The sequence below is a fragment of the Vanellus vanellus genome (assembly GCF_965231255.1).
Source record: "Vanellus vanellus genome assembly, chromosome: 20".
In the NCBI taxonomy this organism is placed as follows: Eukaryota; Metazoa; Chordata; class Aves; order Charadriiformes; family Charadriidae; genus Vanellus; species Vanellus vanellus.
In genome coordinates, this window is record NC_138925.1 from 10,329,988 (window position 1) to 10,354,618 (window position 24,631).

General features: G+C 40.8%; 1 protein-coding gene across 1 annotated transcript; it reads left to right on the plus strand.

Moving 5' to 3' along the window:
• Positions 1-43: 43 nt before the first annotated feature.
• PER3 (period circadian regulator 3) lies at positions 44-23,589 on the plus strand (the record flags this gene model as incomplete). The annotated part of the gene is made up of 22 exons (XM_082493529.1): positions 44-270; positions 1,416-1,567; positions 2,168-2,283; positions 3,162-3,363; positions 4,431-4,479; positions 6,091-6,233; positions 6,594-6,672; positions 7,411-7,517; positions 7,767-7,923; positions 8,880-8,985; positions 9,414-9,539; positions 10,311-10,437; positions 11,887-12,031; positions 12,588-12,715; positions 13,190-13,375; positions 14,960-15,211; positions 15,752-16,488; positions 17,579-17,756; positions 18,331-18,505; positions 19,053-19,203; positions 20,812-20,929; positions 23,444-23,589. The coding sequence occupies 21 exons, from the start codon at positions 44-46 to the stop codon at positions 20,911-20,913; spliced, it is 3,645 nt and encodes a 1,214-aa protein (XP_082349655.1). The 3' UTR covers positions 20,914-20,929; positions 23,444-23,589.
• Between the last annotated feature and the right edge of the window lie 1,042 nt (positions 23,590-24,631).

Genomic DNA, 24,631 nt, shown 5'->3' on the forward strand with positions numbered 1-24,631 from the left:
TGGCGGTCGATGCCCCCGCGCCGCAGCCCTCTGCGGACCGGGGATGGACGCGGGCGAACTTGGAGGCGGCGGCTCGGAGCGCGGCGGGAGCCGGTCACCGGCCGGCGGAGCCGGGGACGAGCGGGAGGAGGCGGCGAGCCCTGGCGGGCGGGGGGTGGGAACCGGCCCTGGCGCGGAGCGGTGCAGCGGGCCGGACGCCGGCGGGACCCACCTCCGCGGGCCCCGGGGCCGCTCGGCTGGAGGTTCGGTGCAGCAGAGCCGAGCGAACAGGTAACTCCCGGCGGCGGGTGGAACCGGCCGAGCGTCGCTCCGCTCAGTCGGTGCGCGGAGCTCGGGCACAGCTCCGGTGGCAGCCGCCCCCGCCGCCCTGCCCTGCGCCTGGTCGCTGCCGGACCCCGCGCCGCCCCCCCGTCGCGGACCGGTGTCGGCGGCGGTCCCGCCCGCGGGTCGGGTTGGTGCTGCGCGGTTCCTCGTCAGCGGTTTGCCTAATTATTAGATTGGCTGATCCAGGTACGTCATTGTCCCCTTTGTGCCTTCTGTATATACTTAATTTAAAGACTGCGTTCAGCAGTAATAAAACAGAAATTACTTAAATAATATTCTTCCCGAAAGTTCAGAAATTCAGTGAGGTGCTAATTCCTTTTTTGTTTAAAATAAATATTAAAAAAAAAAAAAAAGCAGTTAAAGAGCTATAATTCATGCGATGTTGAACTGGCACATAAAGTTAACGTGCAATACTTGAACTTGACTAGTGATTTATGTAGTAAGGGAATGATATTAATAAAAATGCCGAATGGACAAAAGTTATTTAAAATAACAGTGTTTGTATCTCGTCTGTAGGATTAGAATCAGTCCATGTTTTGAGGATATTGACTGCTTATTTTTCAGTCAGTGAAATAAGTTAAAGTAAGAAGAGGGAGATTTTGCTTGTTAATAACCTTGCAGCTGTTGAGGCCAACGACTCTGTTAAAAGTATACTGAAGACTCCCAAATCACGTGAGGAATGAAATCTTTGCATCAGGTGTATTTTGAGGACCTTACGTTTCCCTGAAGTGCTTATAATCAGATGCAGACTTTAAGGCTAGAAAAATGTGCATACATAAAGAATCAGCATCTATTAATGATTTTAATACCAGAGAGATGTAGAAAATCTAGAGTAAACATCAGCTTATTTTTAGTTGCTAAGCATCTTGGCGAGCAGATTGGTTATGATGTGACTTTGCCATCCGTGACATGTTGAAAAGGAGGAAGGTAGAGGACAAAAGATACAACAGGAAATATAGTGAATGAGCATTAGGACATTTCTGGATATCCAAGCCCATAAAATGTTAATTTAGTGAATAATTTTAACTAGTTGACAGAAAAGAAGCGCCTATACCAGAAGTCTCTGGTAAAGTTTAATCTCCCTTTTACAGCGAGCAGCTGAATTGGAGCCAGTCTCACAGGGATCTGATGATGATGATCCAAGAAATGAAAAGATCTTTGCCTGAAGAGAAAAGGAGTACCAGCAAGCCCAGTACCATCAGTGCTCTCAACTATGCCTTGCAGTGTGTCCAGCAGGTCCAAGGTATGCGTGGAAAAAATCTGCAAGCGTAGAAGCTGTACAGCAGCTTAGTTTGAATAATGTGTCTGGCAACAAATAACATAAAAACAAATGAAAGCATTCCAGTTATCCTGCAAACAATTGACTTTCTGAAGCACTGTGGGTTGTTTTTTTAAAAAAATAATCATGTTATCTTTTCTACTGAAATGCCCACCTACCGCTTCTCTCTTCTTCAGAATCCTATAGCTAATAGGTGCTACTAATAACTTTCTGTTTATACTGAAAAAACAGCATCTCTGTCCCACTTCAAAAAATTATTGGATAGTCTGTGTTTTCCAACAGAACTAAGTAGCTAAAATTGTTATTTTGCCATCATGTTCTGTCCTTTCTACTTCCTTATGCTCGTTTTCTGTAACATAAATAGGTCAATCCAGTAGTATAATCAGTATTTCTTTTTCCTTTGTCACTACACAGACCTTCCTCATCTCACCTTGGACTTCACCAAAAAGATGACAAAAGTACAAGGGCTGTAAGAAATACTTTCAAAATAGTCTCCTTACTGACTTCCTTGTGTTTGTTCTGCTTTTCCTTTTTTTGTTTTTTTGTTTTTTTTTTTTCAATTAGCAAGCAATGACTTTTTCCAGGCTCTGAATGACCGAAGAGTGTTTCAGACAGATGTGATGACATACAGCATAGAAGAGTTGGTGGCAGTTGCATCTGAACACACTCCAAAAAACACTGTAAGGAATTTGGTCACACTCAAGGAGTTCATCATTTGCCGTTTCACTCTCTATTTAGTCTTCCTATATTGTTTTGTGGAAATAGAATGTGTAAAATTGAAAAGCCTTTAAGTTTTAGCCCAACAGGCCTTTGTGTTTTTAAAGATAGATCAAAACTACTTCTTATCTGTGCTGACTCAGGGTACCCAACACCAGTAAGTGAAGACATACTTTTTTTTTTTTTTCTTTTTTGCCAGAAGCAACACATACGTTTTTGAGAATCTTATTTGAGAATTCATTTACAGCATAGTAATCTCTTGAGACAGGCTTAGCAGAATGTGTTCAAAGTTGTCCATAGTTGTGAGGTACTTTATTTTCTATCTGTACTCCTGGATTTATTTATTTTTTTTTTTTAATTTGCAGAATGTGTCATGCTTTCTGGCTCTGCTTCAAAGAAAAGAGTCTTTCTTGATATTCAGTACTGTTAGGTGCCATATCAGAAATATTGCAAATGCTTTCTACTTGAAAAGTTCTCAGAATATTTTTGTATATGGAATTGTGGTGAATACTCTGAAATATGGGCAGAAGTGTGTGGAGTGATAGCCAGTCATTCTGGACAATGGCAAGCGCCACTGTAATCTGTTCCAGTTTTGATATTGCAGTCTTACTAGCATTTGTAAATCACAAGTAAGCTACTATAGCATTGGAGATTGTAGTAGCTTACACACAACTTTAATTGGATGCTAACTTAAGAACTTATTTTTGAACCTCTGTCTTCGGTTGTGGTGTGTGGTGGGTTGGGTTTGTTTGTTTTGGCATTGGTTTTGTTTTTTTTTATCCTTAGAATATTGCTATCATGTGTTGGGGTGGGATCGCATTTAGCAATGTTTGTTTTGCAGGACACGTTTGTGGCTGTGTTTTCCTTGCTTTCGGGACGCATGGTGCATATTTCTGATCAGGCAGCATCCATTCTAAACTGTAAGAAGAAAGTGTTGGACTCCTCCCGGTTTGTAGAGCTGCTTGTCCCTCAGGACGTGAGTGTGTTCTACACACACACCGATCAGTCCCATCTGCCGCTTTGGAACATGGAAGGTCAAACAGGTGGGACTTGGCAATGCTCCCGAATGCTTTGTGTGTCTTTCTGTCTTTGCAGAATGAGGATAGAATAGTTGTTAATTTTAAATGCTTCTGCTAGCAATACACATAAGCCACGCTTGTTCCCTTTCCACTTTCAAACCGTGTGTAGCTGTGCAGCTAGTCCTGGCTCGTCTTCTACAGGCTTAGCTCTTACTTGGGGTAAGTAAAAGGCAGGTGCTTCGTTGTTTTGTGAACCGTCTTACTCAGTGCAAATACTTCTGCTTTTTAAAAAGAAACTAAAGGTATAATTGTGAGTTTAAAGTTGTTTAATCTACATGTTACGGTTGCTTAGGTGCTTTGTCTTTATGGTCCGCTCGCAGCCTGCTGTGAACACAGCTTGCTGAACCCAAGTTTTAAGCTGACTTACTATTTAGTGCTGGGTGTGCCTAAATGATGACTTTTTGAGTCCTACGTTATTTGTGAGCAATTCAAGTACAGCTCGCATGCTGAGGCCATGTCTTGTGCCCACCTAGCTGTGGGGCTTTTCTGGCATCAGAGCTGGGAAGTGCAAAATCCTTGCTACCAAAGGATGTGAGACATCAGAGGCTGCTAACGCGAACATGCCGGGGATTCCACAGCTCATAGGCCAGTCATGTGCTTGCCCAGCAGAGCAGTGGCACCCCTATGGAGTTGTTATTTTCTTGCTCTGAACTGTTACTGATTTTTTCCTCTGCCCATAACTCTTGGCTGTGTATGGTTTTTGGTACCTGGCTCATAAAGCCAGGAATTTTTGCCTTTCCTTTCCATAGTGATGCACTGGTGAAAGGAGTTTTTTTAGATCATATACGTTTCCCCTGAATTTAGTTCCAGGTCAGCCATTTCTACAACAGTGAGTGGGCTGGAGAAGAGAGAAAACACTTGCGGTGGGAGCAGGCTGTGGAATAGCTAATTCAGTAGCTAATGAAGAGCGGGTTGTGAGACTTTGGTCTTGCTCAGAAAGTCTGGAAAATGCAGAGTTTAAAATAGTTCTGATAAGTGTGACCTTTTTAAGAATATTAACTGATACTTTCGATGTGTATTCTTCTTATTAGCTTCTCTGTATGAATACGCCCAGGTGAAATCCTTTTTCTGCAGAATCAGGCAAGTACATTATTATAGCTTTATGTTTGTGAAGGCTGGGCAAAGGGTACAGTACTCTGCAGAAAGAATGTTCTGTTACAACTGACCAGTGTGAGCTCGTGGAACTCCATTACAAAATTGGCTTATTGTGTTTCATATTGGCATCCAGCAGGACGTTTTGGCTGTATTTCCCATAGTGATGCTTAAACTTGCGTGGGGATAGAAGGAAAAATGTTCATACATGTTTCTTTTGGACCTATCAGTTTCCTTCAGTACTGTTGTGCAGGAGAAGAATGATCTTGTGAAAAGTTACTGCTCCCCCTTTTACTGTTTGAGAGTGGAGACAAAGGGTGGTTTTGCTTGAGATTGCTCAAGAGTTTGTGACAGAGGTGGTAACAGAAGCTCAGTCACCTGAGTCCTTGTTTGAGACCTGAATCATGAGATACTACTTGCTGTCACTATAGATGAGTTTGTTGCGTTGTGTCTGGCTAATTTTAGTGCTAAAAGAAGAAAAAAAAATTGAGGTTGGCCTGTAACCTTCAGGCTCGGGTGGTCTCTTGTTTTCAGTAAGAACTGTCTGCTTCTGAGCAGATATAAGACTTCATCTTTCAACCAATCATTGATTCGTTTATCTGTGTCTCAAAAACCCGAGCTCTAAAATCACCTTTGTGTCTTGAATTGTGTAAGGGCGCTTGGAATAAATATAGCAGGACAGAGATCCTTTTGATTATGTGGGCTTCGTGAGTAAAAATATTTTTTCACGAGCACACACTAGGCTCAAGTATGAAAATGTTTTTTGTGGGTTAAGCTTCTGCTATATTGGATTTCCATTTGTATGTTTTTCTTTTCCAAAAGGGGGAGCTGTCAGTAGTATTTTTTTTACATTAATTTCTCTCTACAAACACTTTACAAAACTAAGTGTGGAATAAGAAAGTAACTTTTAGTGCAAGTGATGATGTCCAAAAATTTATCTCAATTCTTTCTGTTGGAGCTGGGTAAGATACTGCAATTATAACAAGTGAAAACCCACTTGCAATAGAAACAGGTGATTGCTAATGCAGTTTTTACAAAACCCTGGTTAAGATCTCGTCTAGGGTGTTAGGTGCTGCTACTGCTCACACATGTTATAGGAAGACAAATTCTCATGGGAGGAGGACAATCGAAGAACAACAACTATTTGTGAACTGAGGCTGGAGGAGTCTTATGTAGGTCAGTGAAATAATACTTGTGAGAGACGTGTTTTTTTTCACTCCTAAAAGTGGTACAGAATAAAAAACAAACAGCAAAAGAACTGTTTAACTTGAGGGAGAGCACAAGACCAGAGGAGTGGTTCTCATGAATACATTCAGACTGAGAATTAGAAGGTGGTCTTTAACCATTAATGTCATTTCTAGAACAGCCTCTGAATGCAAGTATTGGAGGCAAAACACCTACTTGTTTTTAAGGGGAGTGAGATCAGTATTGCTGAATGTGTTGGCCTTGGATCACAAGGGAGTGTGCGTAGGACCTCGAGAGATGGTGATTATCTGGTTCTCTGTGCTCGGCATAACTCCTCTGGGCAGGGCTCTCTGCCCTGGCGTAAAGTGTCTGAGTCTTGAAACCAGTGCGTTAATCCCTTTTACTTTTTCTCAGGGCTGGTAAAGATCAAGAACAAGAAACGCGTTGTTACCCCTTCCGAATCACCCCATACTTGGTCCACGTGTGTACTTCTGTCCATGCGGATGCAGAATCCTGTTGCTTAGCTTTGGCTGAGAAAATTCACTCTGGATATGAAGGCAAGTCAGGAGACACCAGTGGAAAAAACCAATCCAATAGGAAAATGCAGTATATGAAAGTCTGCTTCCTTTGTTTAGAACTTGTGCTTGGGTAGTCTTACCCATGTAACTTCCAGTTTGTCAGTGTGTGCATGTGAATCCAGAGCATCTGTGCCTTCTTTGGAAGGCCTCAGAGCATTTGACCTCTTCTCACTATTTTTATTTTTGAGGTCTGTAGCACCTGTTTCTATGAGTTACTGGTTGGAAAGCAGTGAACAATTAAAAAGTTCAGGAGCCGATAACTTTTTATCGTGAGCTAAAGTAACAGGTTTTCTGTCTTAGTGCATATTTTGTTTCAGCAGATATTTCTTTTTCTATTAGCTCCTCGAATTCCTATGGACAAAAGAATCTTCACCACGACACACACCCCTGGGTGTGTTTTTCTTGAGATAGATGACAGGTGAGATTTGAATCTTGAAAACCTGTGAGGTGTGTATGGAGAGGTTGCAAAAAATCCGTTGGTGATGCAGCTGGAGACCCACGTAAACTAGTTGAACTGTGCAGTTGGCAATAGTTGATTAAACAAAATAGTTTTGTGTTAGTCCACTCATGGAAAAACATCTAGAACTCCACGGATGTAATCTCCTTTGTTGACTTAAAATGTGAATTAGACAAAACTGCAGTTGGTTTTCGTTATCCAGGGCAATGGGGACTTGCGGTAACACAGACAGTGGAAAATCCACATAATGCAGAGGTCTGGGGATCACAGTGTGGAGATACAGCTGTACTGAGCTGGGTCAAATAAATTTGGCCAGACTAAAACTGTCTCCTACAAAGCCACAAAATGTTTTTACAACATGCTTTGCAGCGTCCATGTCAGATTTCTTACTGATGTTTTGCCTGTGACCTGTTTCTTCAAGATCTTTCTTCTTTTTTTTTTTTTGCTTTGCTTATAGAGAAGCAGAAAACTGCTTGCAAATGTGAAAATCTGTTAGATCTCCAGGCACAGAAATGTTTGTCATTGGTATTTACATGTCTGCATTGGACTGGAGGATTATTAGATGGGCTGGAAAATGTTCTGTAGCCTTAGTTTGTGCCATTGTAGATTGTGCATGGGGACTTCACTGATAAGCAAAGGGTTAAGGAAGTAAATATTCAAAATGGTATTATAATCAGTGATAATGTGTTTGGGTTTCAGAGCAGTGCCTTTGTTGGGTTACTTACCTCAGGATTTAATTGGAACGTCCATACTGATGTATTTGCACCCAGAAGATCGTCCTTTGATGATTGCTATTCATCGGAAAAGTAAGTACTGTTGCTTTAAGAGGAATTTCTACTGGTTTTAAGATTCTTTCATTATCATTGCTTGATGTGAGTGATCTGCAGTCTAGACAAAAATAAATTAATTAATGAATTAAAGCAACCAGGTTGAGATCAAAGCAAATTCAAACCCAAAGTTTTAAAGGACCCCCATCATTAGTGTTTGTGCTTGCACTACTGTGTCATAACGTAAACTAAACCTTGTTTCTTGCTTGTGGTTTTTTTTTTTTCCAGTCCTGAAATTTGCTGGCCAACCCCCTTTTGAACATTTACCTATTAGATTTTGTACTCAAAATGGGGATTATGTCATACTGGATACAAGCTGGTCCAGTTTTGTGAATCCTTGGAGCAGGAAAGTAGTGTTCATCATTGGCCGACACAAAGTCCGGACGTAAGTCAGTTGTAGAATTGATCTATTAAAGTGCTTTTGATCGAATACTCCGCAAAACAAAACAGTCTCAGTACTGAACTAGAGATGTAATGTTGCTCCTGCTGTCTGTGACAGGTCCCTCGCATCTGTCTTGCAGCCCATTCCTTCAGAATAGCATCAGTCTTGTTTATTAAGTATGAAAATAAGTAAATTAGGCAAAGTCAGCATTTTTTTTAGTGTATGTTTTTGCATATGCTTGATGTCCAAATAGAGTGACAATGGACATGTCTAAATCAAAATATCAGTTTTAGACAAGCCAAGTAAAAGTTAAAAAGCAACATAAAAAGTAGATCACTTTAACAAATAATTAGTTGACTTTCATTCATGATTGGCTCACAAAAATAAAATTGGCAGACAGATGTGTTGCCAAAGTCACCTTCTGGCTTGTTTTCTTCTGGAACATTCACTTTATACAGATTCTAAATATTTACCAAAGTAACCTCTTTTAAAAATGCAATTAGTATTGAATATGCAAGTTATTTTTTCAGATGTTTTTCCTTAGTTTCCAAGAGAGTTGGAAATATGACTGTCTGTCTTCCTCTTGGTTTCTTTTCTAGGAAATGGCTTTTTGGGATGGCCTTTTGACTTTTAAAAGTTATCTTTTATTCAAGATTTTACGGGGGGTGAATTTGTCTCCTGAGTGAAGGAGGCAGAGGGGTAGATGGTTGTCAACCTGTACTCCTGTCTCTGCAGTGGTGTGTGGCCTTCCCTGGGGCTTCACGTGAGGCACTGATCTCGCAGCGCCGCCCCGCGATGCAGCAGAGCTGCTAGAGGAACAGATTACATCCCTTTGTGTTGATTCAGTGAAGCAGTCAAAATAATGATAATTTAAAAGGAAATCTGTAGCAACTCTGTTGATGGCTACCTTTTCTTCATCAACTTAAAATTAACAGTGAAATTTTGTTGGGTCTCTCCAGAAGCCCTCTGAATGAAGATGTCTTTGCTGCAAGAAATAAAGAAATGAGCAGTGTTGAGAAAGAGATAAGAGAATTGCAAGGACAAATTTACAAGCTGCTTCTTCAGGTAAAGAAGATGAAAGAATTTCAGAACAGTGGCTGGCCTTCCGAACAAGAGGCTGAAGAAACTTGGGTCTGTTTAGCAGACTACTTTGGGGATGATCTTATAAAAGGACTGAAAGGAAAGTTTAATTGGAGACGGGCTTGTGTGACAGCACTAAAAGTATGGCTCTGAGTAGCCCACCTGATTAGAAAAAAATATTGTTTGACATATTTGCCAAGTCTTTAGATTGAAAGATAAATCTGCATCCTGAAGCAGCTTTAAGCATGGTAGAGAATTTTTCCCAAACAAGTGGTAGACCCCAGAGCAATACTGACTTTTCCCTTAATTTTCTTGGTTTACTTGAAGTTCTGTGTTGCAAAGTATATTGTTCCCTTCTTTTTGTTCTCTGTGAGGATGATTTCTTTAATTACTCTTTTTTTCCCCTCATTCAGCCAGTTCACAGCAATGTTTCCAGTGGTTATGGAAGCCTTGGAAGCAATGGTTCTTATGAGCACTACATCAGCATAGCATCTTCAAGTGACTCCAATGGGAATTGTACGGAGGAAATACAGGAACCAGTAAGTCCATAGATGTGTCACTGCCTGTGCAGTAGGAAAAATACAGTTTAAAAATGAAGATTTTTACTGTGTACGTATGTACAACTCATGAATTTTACTGGAGTGAGAAGATACAGCTGCGTTCAAGCTAAATGTACTTAAACTGGTTAATTATGGAACACTGGCTTTTGATTCTGCTCTTAATTTTGCTGGCTAAAATGAGCAGATAACTTACTATGGTAGTTCACTAAAGTAAATTGGAGACTTGCTTAAGATCAGTCATCTCAAAGAATCAGTGGACTCAGAGGAAAAAAAGTGGAAGAACTGTGCAACCAGAAAGAGGATTGATGCATGTGGAGGGGTTTCTGTTTGCTTAGGATTTTCCTTTTAAAAAGGGCACTAAAGTGTACACTGTATATAGAAGTATAGAAGTATAGACTGCTATAGAAGAGAGCGGAAACAGTGCTCTCCTAAAACAAGTATTGCAATTACCTAGTTTCCTTGTGAGGCTCCTGGGTAAGTCATTGGCTTGATCCCACTCTCAAGGCTAGAATCAGTATTAAAACATTCAAATGCTGAGGCTGTTCGAGCTTTATCATGGTTAATTTAATTAAATTAAATATAGATTTAATAGATTTATTAAATTTACAAATACCAATAGACACCAGGCTTAAGCTGACAGTCTACTCCCTTTTGGTTTGGAGAATACAAGAACCCAAACCCATCTTAATGGTCTCCTGTGGCCCCTTTTTATTCATTTTATTCTGACTTCGTGTTTTCTTGTATCTCAAGATGACATTGCAACAAGTTTGTGCAGATGTCAACCGAATAAAGAATCTGGGACAGCAGCTGTATATTGCATCAAGGAGCAAGCCGCAGAATGGAAATGAACAGGCTGTGAGCTCTGAAATGCTGGGAGGTAAGTTAATGTAACTATGATCCTTAAGGTAACAGGAACTCCTGTACATCTATAGCTGTGCGTTCGGCTAGCTGCTGTTAAGTGCTGAAGAACTTAAGACAGCATTTTAGCAGGGCTTGAATGTGGGAAATGTTTTGTTGTTTGATTTTTGGTTTTGTTTGTTTGTTTTTAAATCAAAAAACAAACAAAAAAGCCCAAAACCTACCCCCAGAAAAAAACTCAGCCGATGCAATAACATTTAACTGCTCCCTGAGATATGGAGGAACATATCTGTCCCTTTCTAGGTTAATACTTTTTTTTTTTTTTTTTTTACTTTAACATTTTCTAGCGAAAATGCAGACTTGCTTGTAGCAAGTGTAAGTCTACTATGGAAGCTTCCCTTAGCTACTTTATGTGGACTCTCAGAAACAATCGTAGAATCATCCAAGTTGGAAGGGACATTGAAGATCATCAAGTCCAACCACCAACCCAACACTGCCAAAACCACCACTAAAGGATGTTGCTCAGCACCACGTCCACCCATCTTTTAAATACCTCCAGGGATGGCAATTCCACCACTGCCCTGGGCAACCTGTGCCAATGTTTGATAAGCCTTTCGGGGAAGAAATTTTTCCTAATGTCCAGTCTAAACCTCCCCTGGCGTAAGTTGAGGCCATTTCCCCTTGTCCTATCTTTTGTTACCTGGGAGAAGAGACAGCCTCCCCCCTCCCCGCCCCCCTCGCTACAGCCTCCTTTCAGGTAGTTGTAGAGAGCGATAAGGTCTCCCCTCAACCTCCTTTTCTCCAGACTAAACATAATCCATAGGCTGGAAAACACTGCCCCACTTCACACTGAAGTAGTGGTTTAGTTATTGAGTGCTTAATATTACGCTAATGCACATTATTTGCAGTTATAGCCTAGCACAAATATATGGATAAAACTGGATACTTCCTCAAATATCATCGGAATCTGTATTAAAACGTTTTGCACTGTGATAATCTCTACAAAAGTTTGATAATGGACTCCTAGTCTTGTTGATAAGAGGACTGCACTGGGAATGTTGATACTACTCTGACCAGTGTACCTATGCTATAAAAAGCTGTAAATTACTGTTAAATAACAGGTTGAATTCTGTGATATATAAATTGAGAGAAGTGTAATATTAATTGCAGCTTTGTGTACGATTTAAATGCAATGCTTTTTTTTAATGCTCTTTTCTTTGTGTTTACTAGTTGTTCTGAGTGGATGTTTAAGGTGTTGTGTGGAGTTCTTTTTCTTTTTAGGCATTCATTCCCCTGCCTCGAAACATTTCAATTGAGAGGAAAATGCAGAATAACTTAGTAATGAGAGCTGTGCTGTCATAGGCCATATATGTATAATATACATAACCCAGTGTATATATGTGGGTGTCTCGGTGAGGGTAGTGTTTAGATGTCTTTGAGAGGACTCTGAAGATTTCTTCTTTTCTAGGGAAGAGGCACAGTGCTTCCTGTTTCCTTCAGACAGTGAGAAGTGATAGCACAGAAGAACCAGGCAATGCATTTTATGATGATTCAAAGAAGAGTCCGCATGTTCCTTCCTATCAGCAGATCAATTGTGTTGATAGTATCATCAGGTAATAAACTATTAAGCCATTTTAGTGATATAAGTTTAAGATTAATTGGTGGAAGGTGACTGATAAATTGGGATTGTTTGTAAAGTTTTCTGCCTCTCTGGCCAATCCGTCCTGTCGCTCAGTCAATCTGAATCACACAGTAATGAAGAATTTAGGGCCTAAGATTCTGTTTGCAGCTATTGACGTTTGTCTACTGCTAGTTTCACCATTGGTGCAACAGGAGTTTGAGAATTTTGATGGGCATAATGTGTCAACATCTCAAGATACGCTTTGAGAACATCCATATAAACCAGAAAGTTGGTATAATTTATAAATGTCAGTAATTTTTAACCCAGTGGATAATGTAATCTTTTTCTTTTTTATAAAGAGTAATTGATAGATTTTATTTAAAATACTCCTTGGAAAGTGGATATGTGTCCAGAGCTTCCTGCAGTGAATTTAAAATACTAGTTGACGACCCTTGGATCTCTAATTTGGATTGTTCAAATGTGTGTTTTTTCTCCATTGGAAGAGACAAAAAGTAGTAAGAGCTTCCCATGATATGCTTTTATTTCAGATATCTAGAGAGCTGCAGTATTCCAGCACTGAAAAGGAAATGTAAATCTTCTGCAAACACATCATCGTCATCTTCAGAAGATGACAAGCACATCCAGCAAAGTCAGCAGGAAGTTGAGGCTTTGGAAGGTAACACAAAGTATACTGACAATCATAACAGAACTGCAACAACGGATTTATTTTTAATGTACCACGGTTGTATGTTCCAAGGTTTATGTCCACTTTTTAAATTGTTGTCGCACTAACAGCACAAATATTTTGGTTATGTGGTAAATATTTGCTTACCTTGTCTAGATCTCACAATTAAGCATAAGCTACATTATTAAGTCTTTTAAGATACAATGCATCAAAAAATCTATTGTTGATTGTTGCTGATTGAACCTTTGGTTGCTCACTCATTTTGTGCCATGTTTGGTATGTGCTGACATTGCACTGGCATATGAATGTTACAGTTATTTGTATATAGGACTGTCTTACTTAATAGTCTGCGTAGTTACTGGTCATTTCTGAACAAGTCAGACTTGATGAGTTGGGAGCACAGTGCTTGGAATGAAATTCCGTATAGGAACTTTGTCATTTACCAATAGATACTTTTTTTTTCAGCAGTTAATTCCCAAACTCCAATATCTGCTGATCGGGAAGAGACACTGAAAGACCAGACAGCTGCAGGTGTGGTTGGAGCTCCTCTGGCAGACCTGACCCTGTCCAACAAGGCTCCGAGTGTGGTGTCCATCACCAGCCAGTGCAGTTACAGCAGCACTATAGTGCATGTCCCACACCCTGAATCAGGTACTGTTCGCACTTGCAAAATACTGACTTGACTCACTGATTTTTAAATTTATATGATGTTTCCACACTGAAGTACACAGTGAGAAACTTTTCTCCATTTGAGTTATGTTCTCATGAATATGAACTCTGAAATATAATTAACGTACTTATAGGCACACTGTGAAGAAAGCTTGAGCCTGGAAATTTTTACTGTATTTTAATAAAACCCAGTTCTAACAGAGTGCACTATTTCCTTTCCCTTTTAATGTCATCACATATATAATGTCATCTGTTCAATATATTCATCAACGACTTGGATGAGGGGATAGAGTGCACCCTCAGCAAATCTGCTGATGATACAAAGCTGGGAAGGGTGGCTGACACACCAGAAGGCTGTGCCGCCATACAGCGTGACCTGGACAGGCTGGAGAGTTGGGTGGAGAGGAATCTTATGAAATTCAATAAGGGCAAGTGTAGGGTGCTGCACCTGTGGAGGAATAACCCCATGCAGCAGTACAGGTTGGGGGCTGACCTGCTGGAGAGCAGCTCTGTGGAAAGGGACCTGGGAGTCCTGGTGGACAACGGGATGACCATGAGCCAGCAATGTGCCCTGGTGGCCAAGAAGGCCAATGGCATCCTGGGGTGCATCAAGAAGAGTGTGGCCAGCAGGTGAAGGGAGGTCACCCTCCCCCTCTACTCTGCCTTGGTGAGGCCGCACTTGGAGTACTGTGTCCAGTTCTGGGCTCCCCAGCTCAAGAAGGACAGGGAACTTCTGGAGAGGGTCCAGCATAGGGCTACCAAGATGATTAGGGGACTGGAACACCTCTCTTATGAAGAAAGACTGAGGGAACTGGGTCTCTTTAGTCTGGAAAAAAAACGGTTGAGGGGGTACCTGATCAATGCTTATAAATACTTAAAGGGTGGGTGCCAGGAGGATGGGGACAGGCTCTTTTCGGTGGTGCCCAGTGACAGGACAAGAGGTAATGGGCACAAACTTGAGTATAGGAAGTTCCACCTAAACATGAGGAGGAACTTCTTTACCTTGAGGGTGGTAGAGCACTGGAACAGGCTGCCCAGGGAAGTGGTGGAGTCTCCATCTCTGGAGACATTCAAAACCCGCCTGGATGTGTTCCTGTGCAACCTGCTCTAAGGTGTCTGTGCTCTGGCAGGGGGGTTGGACTAGATGATCTCCAGAGGTCCCTTCCAACCCTATGATTCTATGATATATCTCAAACACAGCAATGTGCTTTTGGCCATTGAGGATTAAAATAAAAATGGCTAATGGGCCGGTGTTGCTTCATTTTAACGCAGAAAGAAGCATAAAAATGAGCATTTAACTGCTATTGTACTAAGAAAGTATGAAGAAAGAAGTGCCTCTCTAACTTTAAAATGAATTTTAAGTTTTCCAGACCATGCAAAGTAATTTGCTCAGTTGATGTTAGTGTAACCATATTTAAGTGTGAAGGGTGTTTTCTGCCCCCGCTTCTGCAGCCTGTATCTGCTCAGTAGCTCAGACGAGATTACTTTCTGTGTAACCCTCTGGGTATTGTGGGAGTTCACACCAGAAGCAGAGAGTGAGTGATTTATTTTCTTCCCTCTTCAAAGAAGTGACTACAATGGAAGATACTACTGTTGGAAGTGAACAAATTGAGCTGCCTCCTGTGAATGCTCAGAACCTCACTGTGGTACCTGAGGACTTAAAGCCAGTTGGGCTAACAAAGGAGACGCTGTCAGCCCACACTCAAAAGGAGGAGCAGAACTATGTTGACAAGTTCCGCCAGAGGATATTGCTCTCTCCATTTAGGACTTACCTTCAACAGGGGAGCAGAAATAACAATGGACATTCCTGTGGCCAAGGTAGGCAGCAGCTTTGAGAAATTAAGGCCGATTTGATGACTTACAAAGACTAACCTAGCAGTGGAGTCTGGTTCTTCTTTATATGATTTAGCGAGTATCTTACTATGGCTGCAAACGGAATACTTCCTCTGGACTGCCAAGGCTTGACAACAGCATTGCCCACACGGGTGGTCTGCTCCATCTTGGATGTTGCTATCTTAGACTTTTCACAAAGCAGATAATTATTGCAATAAACCCTGCAAATCACAAGTAGTTTATTGCCTCCCCTTGAAGGAATGTAGAAGATCTGATTGGGATAAGCCAAAATGATCAATAAGAAAATTGATGACATGAAGAAAAATATTGTAGATATGTCAGCAAATCCATTGCTGTAGTGTATGGAAGAATTGTCCAAAGGAAAATCAGCTCTCAGAATAAGCCATGCTCAATTATCTGGATGTTTTCTATTTTCTCTTCTTTTTTTCTTCTTTCTTTCTTTTTTTTTTTTTTTCCCTAGGTCGGTCATTTCAGTGAATGTGTCTTTTTTTTGTTCCTCCTTAGGAGATTCACCTTCCAAGCAGATGAGCCTGGCTAGCTGTAAAAAAGGCAAACATGGAAGATTCAAGCGTCAGAAACCTCAGAGACAGTCCTCAGATAGTCACTCTTCTAGTAAAAATAGAAATAGTCTTCCATGTGAGAAGAGAACAATTCAGAAAAAGTCATTCTCTCCCTCAGAAGTGTCCTATCTGAGCTCCTCCAGTACAGATGTCCATCCTCCTGTGGGATTTCCTGTCTATTCAGATCCACTGTCTGTTTTTCCAGCCTCTTCTGTAGGAGAGGAGATTGCCATCCACTTTTTAAAACCTGGGCCCACGTCACTGTCACAACGGTGCTGTGAAGCGCAGTCGTGCCCAGCACTTTATCCCCCAAACATAGGCTCATTTATGGCTGTATTTTTTCAGAGTTTCCCCATGTATGCTCAGATGCCTCAATATGTCTTTCTTCCTAGTCCTCAGTGTGTTTATCCCCCCTCCTCATACCCGTGCACGACACTACCTCCAGCCCCGCCTCCTCCTGCTCCCTCACCAGCAGCCCCACGCGCAGTGGCTCAGCCCTCTCTGTCCCCTTCTGCCACCTCCATGGCGGACCAGCAAGAGGCCCAGCATGACCAGGCCCTGTTGCCGAGCGGCTCGCGAAGCAGCTCCCCACTTCAGCTGGATTTGCTTCAGGAAGAGATGTCAAAACCTATGGAGCTTTCCATTGGTACTGATGTTAAAGCACGTGCAGCTGCTAAACATGTAAGTAACGCAAATTTTTAATGTAGAGAAGAAACTGACTTCCATGGCCTTCAGCCACCAAAACCAGTGATGGTGATCTGTGTTTCAGGGTCACCAGGTTTTTAGCTGCGTTTGGCGGTCGCTGTGCTGTGTGGACTGGGGCACAGGTAGCACCGGAGGCGCAGAGAGCTGCTGTCACTTGTGCCCGTGGGAACGTGTACCAGTGCAGTGTTGGCACGTAGCAGATGACAGAAATGAGAGATCTTCTGGTCTAGGCTGCCCAAGCCACCTCTGCTCAGCATTTCAGCAGCAGCCTTTTCAATTAAATTGTCGGCAGGGATTTTGGGTTTGGGGCTTTTATGCATGTGGAACGTGGTTAGTGCTGCGCAATTCGCATCCTTTTTCACCCCATCTCGCAGTCTCTGGAGAACCAAAACAAAGGGAAGATACACTTCTAATTACTCCCTCTGTCTCCCAGGGATGCAGCTAATGAATGAAGAACAGGGATCCGTGTGGGTCGGTTTCCATACATGGGCATAGAAAAGGCCTCTCCAACTTCCGCGGTAAACTCAGAGGCAGGAATCTGAGCTCTGCAGGCAAGGAAAAAAATGTTGGCTCCTGAATCCAGATTGGGCTGGAAAGGCTGGATCAGCTGAAACCGCAGGGTAGGGTCCTGAAAGGGGAGTTGGTGTGCCTGTGGCTGCTGCAGTGGTGAGCTTCACGCAGGGAATCGGGGGAAGACTCACATTTTCCCTTTGGTGCACCACTGCTTATGTGTGCGGCTGCTTCATGCCACGTAACACGATGTGAAGGGAACTGACTCCTGCTCTCGTCAGCAGAAAATCTTAATGCAACAGTGGAGTACCTTGACCCAGTCGGGAAGGATCTATAGCAGAAATCAGTAGAGTCCAGCTGCTTGTTGATTTCACCTGTGAGAGTGCTGTCCTGAGTTCTAGACCCGTCATTCATTTTCAGAACTAGAAACTCCAAACCGATTGAATTGATAAGAGATTTTAGTCAACATGTGACAAATTCAGTAAATGCATGAACTTCATTTTTCAAACTTAAATGTAACTTTCATGGATGTGTTTATTTTGACTTTTGTCTCCAGAACAATGATCCAGAAGATAGTGGTAACAGTGGTAGCTGTTGTGCTTCTAGTGAATTCACTGACCACTCGCTGTACGAGGACTCCCAGTCGGGTACGGGTTCAGCAGCATCAGGCAATGGATCGGCTTTATCTGATTCTTTAGGCTCTGGCTCCAACGAGACTTCTGGTTGTGGCACAGGTAGGGAAGTTTGAGATTTGGATGTTTGGTGCTAGATGGCTTGCCAACATAATAATGATTCATAATTAATTCATAACAAGATACCGTAATGGGAATGGGAAATTCCAGTAAAAGGATCTGTAGTCTTTTCACCAGCTGTCAGCATTTGAAGCCAAGTTTGTCTCAGTCATTGTAGTTGGAAATGGGAATCTAACAAGCTATTCCTTTAACCTATAAGTCACTCTTTCATTTTGCTCATCATCACTTTTCCCCGCATTAGATACGGGCTTACATCTCATCTGATTAAAGGCAAATCTGCCTTTAAGAGCAGGAACTCTTGGAACAGAAGCAGAGAAGTTGAGGCAATTAATTTTGAGAAGAGTAAATAGAGCTTTGGAGATCTTGAGTAACTTAATAGAATACACTTTATCTTTGAATTCTCAATAGGTAGTAATCACTTGCTAGAGCAATCATCTGGGAGTACCTGTGTTCACATTACAGCACTGACTCACAAGAGTATACTGGTGTTCTTTTTGTGCTGAATTACTAGGATTTCTCAGGCATCTGCATTCATTTTTGTCATGGTAATTCTCAGCAGGTAGTGGCAAAAGCAGCAAGTATTTTGCCAGTAATGATTCTTCGGAAGCTTCCAAAGAAGAGAAGAATCAGGAAGCAGAAGAAAAAGGGACAGATCATAAACATGAGTCAGCCTGGGTGATGACGGATTGCACACCTGAGCAAGTTCTAATGACTTACCAAATGCCTAACAGGTTGGAAAACATCAATGATTTCTGACATGTAGTTTGGAATTCTGCATAGAACTGTAGAGTTAAAAATGGAAACAGTGCAAATACACCTTCTAGGAGTTTCATTGGTATTAATTTACTGTTTGTGCATTTTACGCCCTGGTTATTTCCTTTCGTCTGTTTCTTCCCCATTTCCCCCATCAGTTAAAATATGGTAACATGTAACCTTTTTGCTGAAGTGTTAAGGGGATTGGTTATTGTCCGTACTTTGCAATTAGCTTATGTATCATTTGTAATGAGATTCCATATTTTAAAAAAAGAACACCAAAACACACACAAAAAAAACCCAAAACCAAAAAACAAAACAAACAAAAAACCCTGACAGACCAGTGTTGAAAGAAGCCTTCCAAAGCAAATAAGGTATAACAAAGTATAGTTTGTTTTCAATAGCTGATGATGTCTGGACTTCATCCATAGATACTGGTGAAGAAACTCTCCCAGTGTGATTGTGATCAGTGCCTACCTTGCTTTGTTTAGTGCAGCTGTGTTCACAGGTGTCTGTTACCTGCAGAATTAAAGAGGAAGTTTTAAAGGAGGATCTGGAGAAGCTGATGGTCATGCGAAAACAGCAGCCTTGGTTTACGGAAGGGCAAAAGAAGGAGCTTGCAGAGGTGCACACATGGATCCGGACCCAGACTGTCCCTCTGCAGATCGGCACCCAAGTAAGGAGTTGCGAAAGGAATCAGCGGCTTATTCATGCCTTGGCTAGCCAGAGGCAGTGCCGTTTCTGACCAGTGCAGTCTTATAGTGCTGGGATCACTGATGGTTATTACTTGTAAGTATAAGAAGGAAATGGGCTCAAGTATGCTAACCAGATGAGAAATGCCAAAATATAGGTTGTTCCGTTGTATTTTTTTGCAAGATGTGCAAATTCTGTGTAGGAACCACCTGTAGTGAAGTCCCTTCAGTAATATTGTTGGATGAATGGGAATGGTGCCATGCTCTCCCACGAGAGTCCATATCTAGTGACATTTGTCCTGTTGGTGTTAGGTTTTCTGCTTTTTTTTTTTTTCTTACAAAGTAGATTGCTGCTGTGATTGAACAGCATATAACACTGAAACATTAGTGAAGATTAGAGCAAGTGTATTCAGCAAACTGAAAAATGGTCATAACCACAGAGGAGGCTCAGGCATATAGTAACAAACAAAAATAGCTCTGTTTTTGTAGGTGGTTTAATTCTTTAAGAAATTTAGTATATTATGCCTGATTGTTTTATCTGGTATAACTCTCAGGCACTCTGACTTATATTAGTATGTGTTAGAGAATGTTGTAATCAGTTTAAAGTGCTTGCAGGTGCTATGGAGAAGAAAAGAGCAAGGCAGAACTAGTCCTGCAAAGATCTAGAGCTCCACTGGTGAGTTGTACAGAAAATTTCAAGGCAGAGCGGGCTGCGTTCATGTACTTGTGCAGCAGAAAAATCTGATGTCTGTTACAGCACTGCGTGCTCTATGTGCTAGTATTTTCAAATGTGGCATTCTGAGCTGTTGTATGTATTCTTGGAGCAGAAAATTGAGAAGTCTATGTCCTTGGCTCTGGAATAAGACCAGAAAATTAGTCTTTGTTTTCCTAACACCTTGTTGATAAAAATCTTGCAGTTAGGACCACGTGTTTGATTCAGATAGCAAAATGGTGTCCAGTGGTCTTGCAGAAAATTCTGTTGAATGTTTACATCTCAAATGTTACGGGATGTATTGGTATGGAAATATAAATGTTTGATATCTAAGGTGCTAAAACTGTTCCCGAGCACTACGTCATGTTTCCAATGTAGATTGTCATTTTGCAAATGCAGGCAGGCTTCTGACAGTAGAAAGAAATGCAGGATTTCTGTTTTAATGCTTAATTTCAATATTGTACTACAATTTCTCAAGAACAAGAAAAATCTAGTCTGTCAATACACTCGGGCGTTTCAGCCTTTTTTTGTTGGTCGGTGTCGTTGCTGTTCGGTTTGCAGTCTAAATCCTTAATGATCAGCTTGCTCATAAAACTGAAAGATAGGGCCTTCAGATTCCAGAAGTTGCATGCCTTTTTATCTCAAAGCTAAAACTGTATGTTACACTAACCAAAGAATTCATTTCTGGGACAAGATAAGTTGGATGTGTGAGTACCTGCTTCTGAAAATAAGATATCTGTATGATCTCTGCTTTTGAAGAGATTTCAGTCTATCAGTGAGAGGTTTCAAGAGACTGCAATGTATCGTCCTGTCAGGATTTGACTCTGAAATATACTCATAAAAAGGAGAATTTAAATTAGTATGTTCTTCTTTTTTAAAGGGCTGTGTTACATGTGACATCAGGGAAGCGAGTTGTGAGGCTGCAATGGCTGATGACAATATGGAAAACGAGGGAAAATCGCCTCCGCTCCTGCAACGCTGACGGCATCACCACTTGTGTCAGTAAAACTGCTTGATGTAATTCCCATTTTCTTTTCCTCTGGCTTTGCTACATTCTAGCGGTGAATCTATCTGGCTGTCTCTTCCCAACACAAGCAGTCACACATGTGAAACTAAATCTTCCTCCATTACTCCTCTACTTCTGGCATGACACTGACGACAGTGCTTCACTGGGAGGCTGTTTCCCTTACTGACCTCACAGACTTGGCGCAGAATAGGTTATGTTTCTAACGTTTGATTGCTCAATGATGAGCTAAATACAAAGGTTTTTTTGGGTGGGTTGTTTGTTTGAACTTGGCAAGTACGAGTCTTGAAAAGATGCATTGGTTAAGAACCTACAGTGATGACCCTAACAAATCGGAGCACGTGTACTCTCCGAGTAAGGCAGACATTTTGAAAGCAGCATTGAAACCAAGCTACAACAGGGTGCTCTTCATTTTTGTTTGTTCAATATTTAAAGGCCTAAACTGAAGATCCTGATACTCTGAGGCTGCAAAGTCACTGTAGCTGGTGTGAGAATCCAGTAGGCTTTGTAATGAGCAGCTGAAAACTGGCCAAGTTATTCTGCATCAAAATGCCTTTCACCAGCTTGTGCCCATCAAAAAAGTAAACTGAAGTGAAAAGAAGCAAAGCAATTCCCTATGTTTTTCATGATAAGTGTTTTGGAACCAAGTTGTTTTATAGCTTTTGCTTTTAAAGCTGTGTTTCTCAGGTTAGGTGTTTAAAATTAATTGAGGGTAACTGGTTTGCAAATGTGTTAGAGATTAAATTATAAATAGCAATCAAAAAAAAAATAGAAAGAACAATTCAGGAGTTACTTCCTTACACAGGACCTGCTTTTTAATAAAAAACATGTGGAAAACCTTCCCTATCAAGGCACTATGGCTTAGTTATCAATTCAGTTAGCTATGTGCAATCTTTTATGTTGCTAGTGGTCTGGAAAGCAGATTTGTATCTTAATTTTTTGTTGTTGTATTAGAGTAGTTAGATGAGGTGGATCCAGACATAGCGAATAGGAAATTTTGAGCCAGTTCCCTGTTTTGTTTTTGTTGTGGTGATGCCAAAAAGAAAAAGAGTTTGAGGTTCATTTCTTCTGCTTTCTTGAAAAGTCACATGTTGTGGAGCCAAACTTGAACATCAGATCCCACATATTCGTTATTTCTGGTCACTGTTGACTTCCTGTACAAGTTTTAACCTCCTTCTTTATAATGGAGTCTCTGGCTGTTGAAATACGTGGACGAAAAATGGGTTTGTGCATAGAGTGAGTTTGTTATTCAGAAAACGGTAACCACTTTCTCTTTCAGTATGTAAAAGGACTTGTTCTCGTGTTAATGCTTCTAGCTTAAAGCTGATGTCTCAAAGTGCTCTTCAGGCAGGACACGCTTCACTGAAACCTAGCAAATCTTGTCTGATTTCCCCTTTGTTTATCAAAAGCTGGATGTAATCAGATTTCCCTTGAGGTGTTGATTAATCACCTTAGCCTTCTCAACAAAGAGTTTAAGAATGTAACGCATTATTCTCCCTTTTGTTCTGTGTAACTCTTCTGCTATGTGAAGGATTTTCACTTTCAGTTTTACTAGTAACCTTCAAGTTATTGAGTGAGTTAAAAATACTGTGATTGATCTGCAGATCATTGAAGGAAAACTATATTTATCTAAAGGTTTTTGTCACTGAATTGATTTTCAAAAGTAACAATCTTTGTCATTAAAGCTTATTTCAAGGAAAGCTATTTTTACAGAATTTTAAGTTTTCAAGGCTAATTTGACTCTGGCAATGTTCTTTTTTTTTTTTTTTACAGTATGCTTGTCTGCTCTGTTTATACCTATTGCTTTCTATTTATTCTTAAGCTGCATTTCTTTATTTGTCTTTTATTTTTTTCAGCTTGAACTTGTTTTTTCTTAAATGTTCTAAATCAGCAGAGGTCCACACATCCTCAGTACTTGTGTCCAAACTTTAAACACTTTTTAAAATAAGAGACTTCAGTAGGTGTTTACGTATATCAAGTTATGTACTCAAGTAGGAAAATGTGGGCAATACCTTACACCTGTCCTAGTCTTGTTCCAGCACTTTCCAAATACGGTATTCTGCTTTATAACCACACTGCCTAAAATATTTGCTCTAAAACATGTAATAAGATGCTTTGTGTATAGGTTCTTTTCTTAATTGGGAAGCTTCTTAACTAACTTAACTGTCAAATCGGACTGATACACTAGAATCCATTCTAGATAGCTGTGCTTAAATTGACTGCTTTAGTGTATTTTGAGACATAGCAAAACAATTTGAATACTCCAGGTAAGGACCTCCATCTCTTTCAAAATTGTTTAAAAGTGTAAGCCAGAAGCAAAGTTTAGATAATCAAATCTCTTGCTGTACATTATTTCCACTGTTTATCTCCTGAGTATGAAAATGAGATGGTTTGTGATGTCTTAGCAGGCATACGTGTCATCCATTTTATAAAACAGTGGGACTTAGTTTAGGAGACCTAATGCTTGAATAATGCTTTTCATTCATAGGTCTGGAAACATGTCAAAAAGATGACTATAATTATCCCAGTTGTATAAAAAGAGGCAGAGACGCAAAGGAATTGCACAGATGCATAGCCCCAGTTCATACCAAATCCGGGAGTATAATTTGGGGATCTTCACTCACTGTATCCTATGCTGTCTTTGCTACGAGTGGTCAAGATGCTGACCTGTATGTAGAAACTTGATCATATTAAATGTGTTTCTTGTTTGTAGATGTTAACCCTTCTTGTACCACATACTACTACAAATTTGTGCCCAGTAGGATCATAAAGCAACAGAAATCCTAGACAGTTTTTGTAGTGCTGTGAACACGGTACCCTAGGACTGTACATAATGAAGGTGCATGTGCCTAGGGGTTTGAATTCAAAGTTTGTAATCCTGGCTACATCTTGGGTGCAAGATTCTTTGTCTGGGGCTATGCTAGTCCTGGGTTACAGAAAAAATGGCATGGGAGAAGAATACTGTGAAATGAAGAGGTGAATCAGTGCCGTGTGTGACAATGAAACTAAATTATTTGCCCAAAACCACAAATGGTCTTGGCTGCAAAACCGGGTTTAGGACAAAAAAGTTTCCCAAGCTACTCTTTATCCCGCTAGAACCACAACATCTTGCAATCAAATGCCTTATCAAGCTTTTTGGGAAGGACCTCATTTCCATAAGTTTTCAGGAATTAGTAGTTTTTACTTCAGCATATATTAACCTTTCAGTCTTTGTAGTTTGCTGGAGTAGTCGAAGTGAGATCCAGTTCTGATCTGGAAGACCAATGGAGTCAATATTGCAGCCAGATTTGCACGTGCTATTTTGCTTACATGACTTTGTTTTGCCTGGCATAATTGAAATGTTGCAGACAGTTTAGAGCTGCGTGGAAGGTCACTTTTTTGGTGATCAAAGGGAAAACGCGCAAGTACACTAATGGTGCAGTTACTACCCCCTGTGGGGGCGTCAGCAGTTCGGAAACCATTGCTGGCAATTTTTTTGTTGTATTCATAAATATAGAATTATGTTTTTAAAAGATGACTTAATGTGTGACCATTTTCATGGCGTTGCTATGAACAGGAGGGACCCCTGTGCATTTTTACGGTGTGCGATAAATATTCACTGAATATGTAATGTATTGGTAAGTTTATCTTCCAGCTGAATTGAGTTTTAAATCACAATTGAATGAATTTTTACATC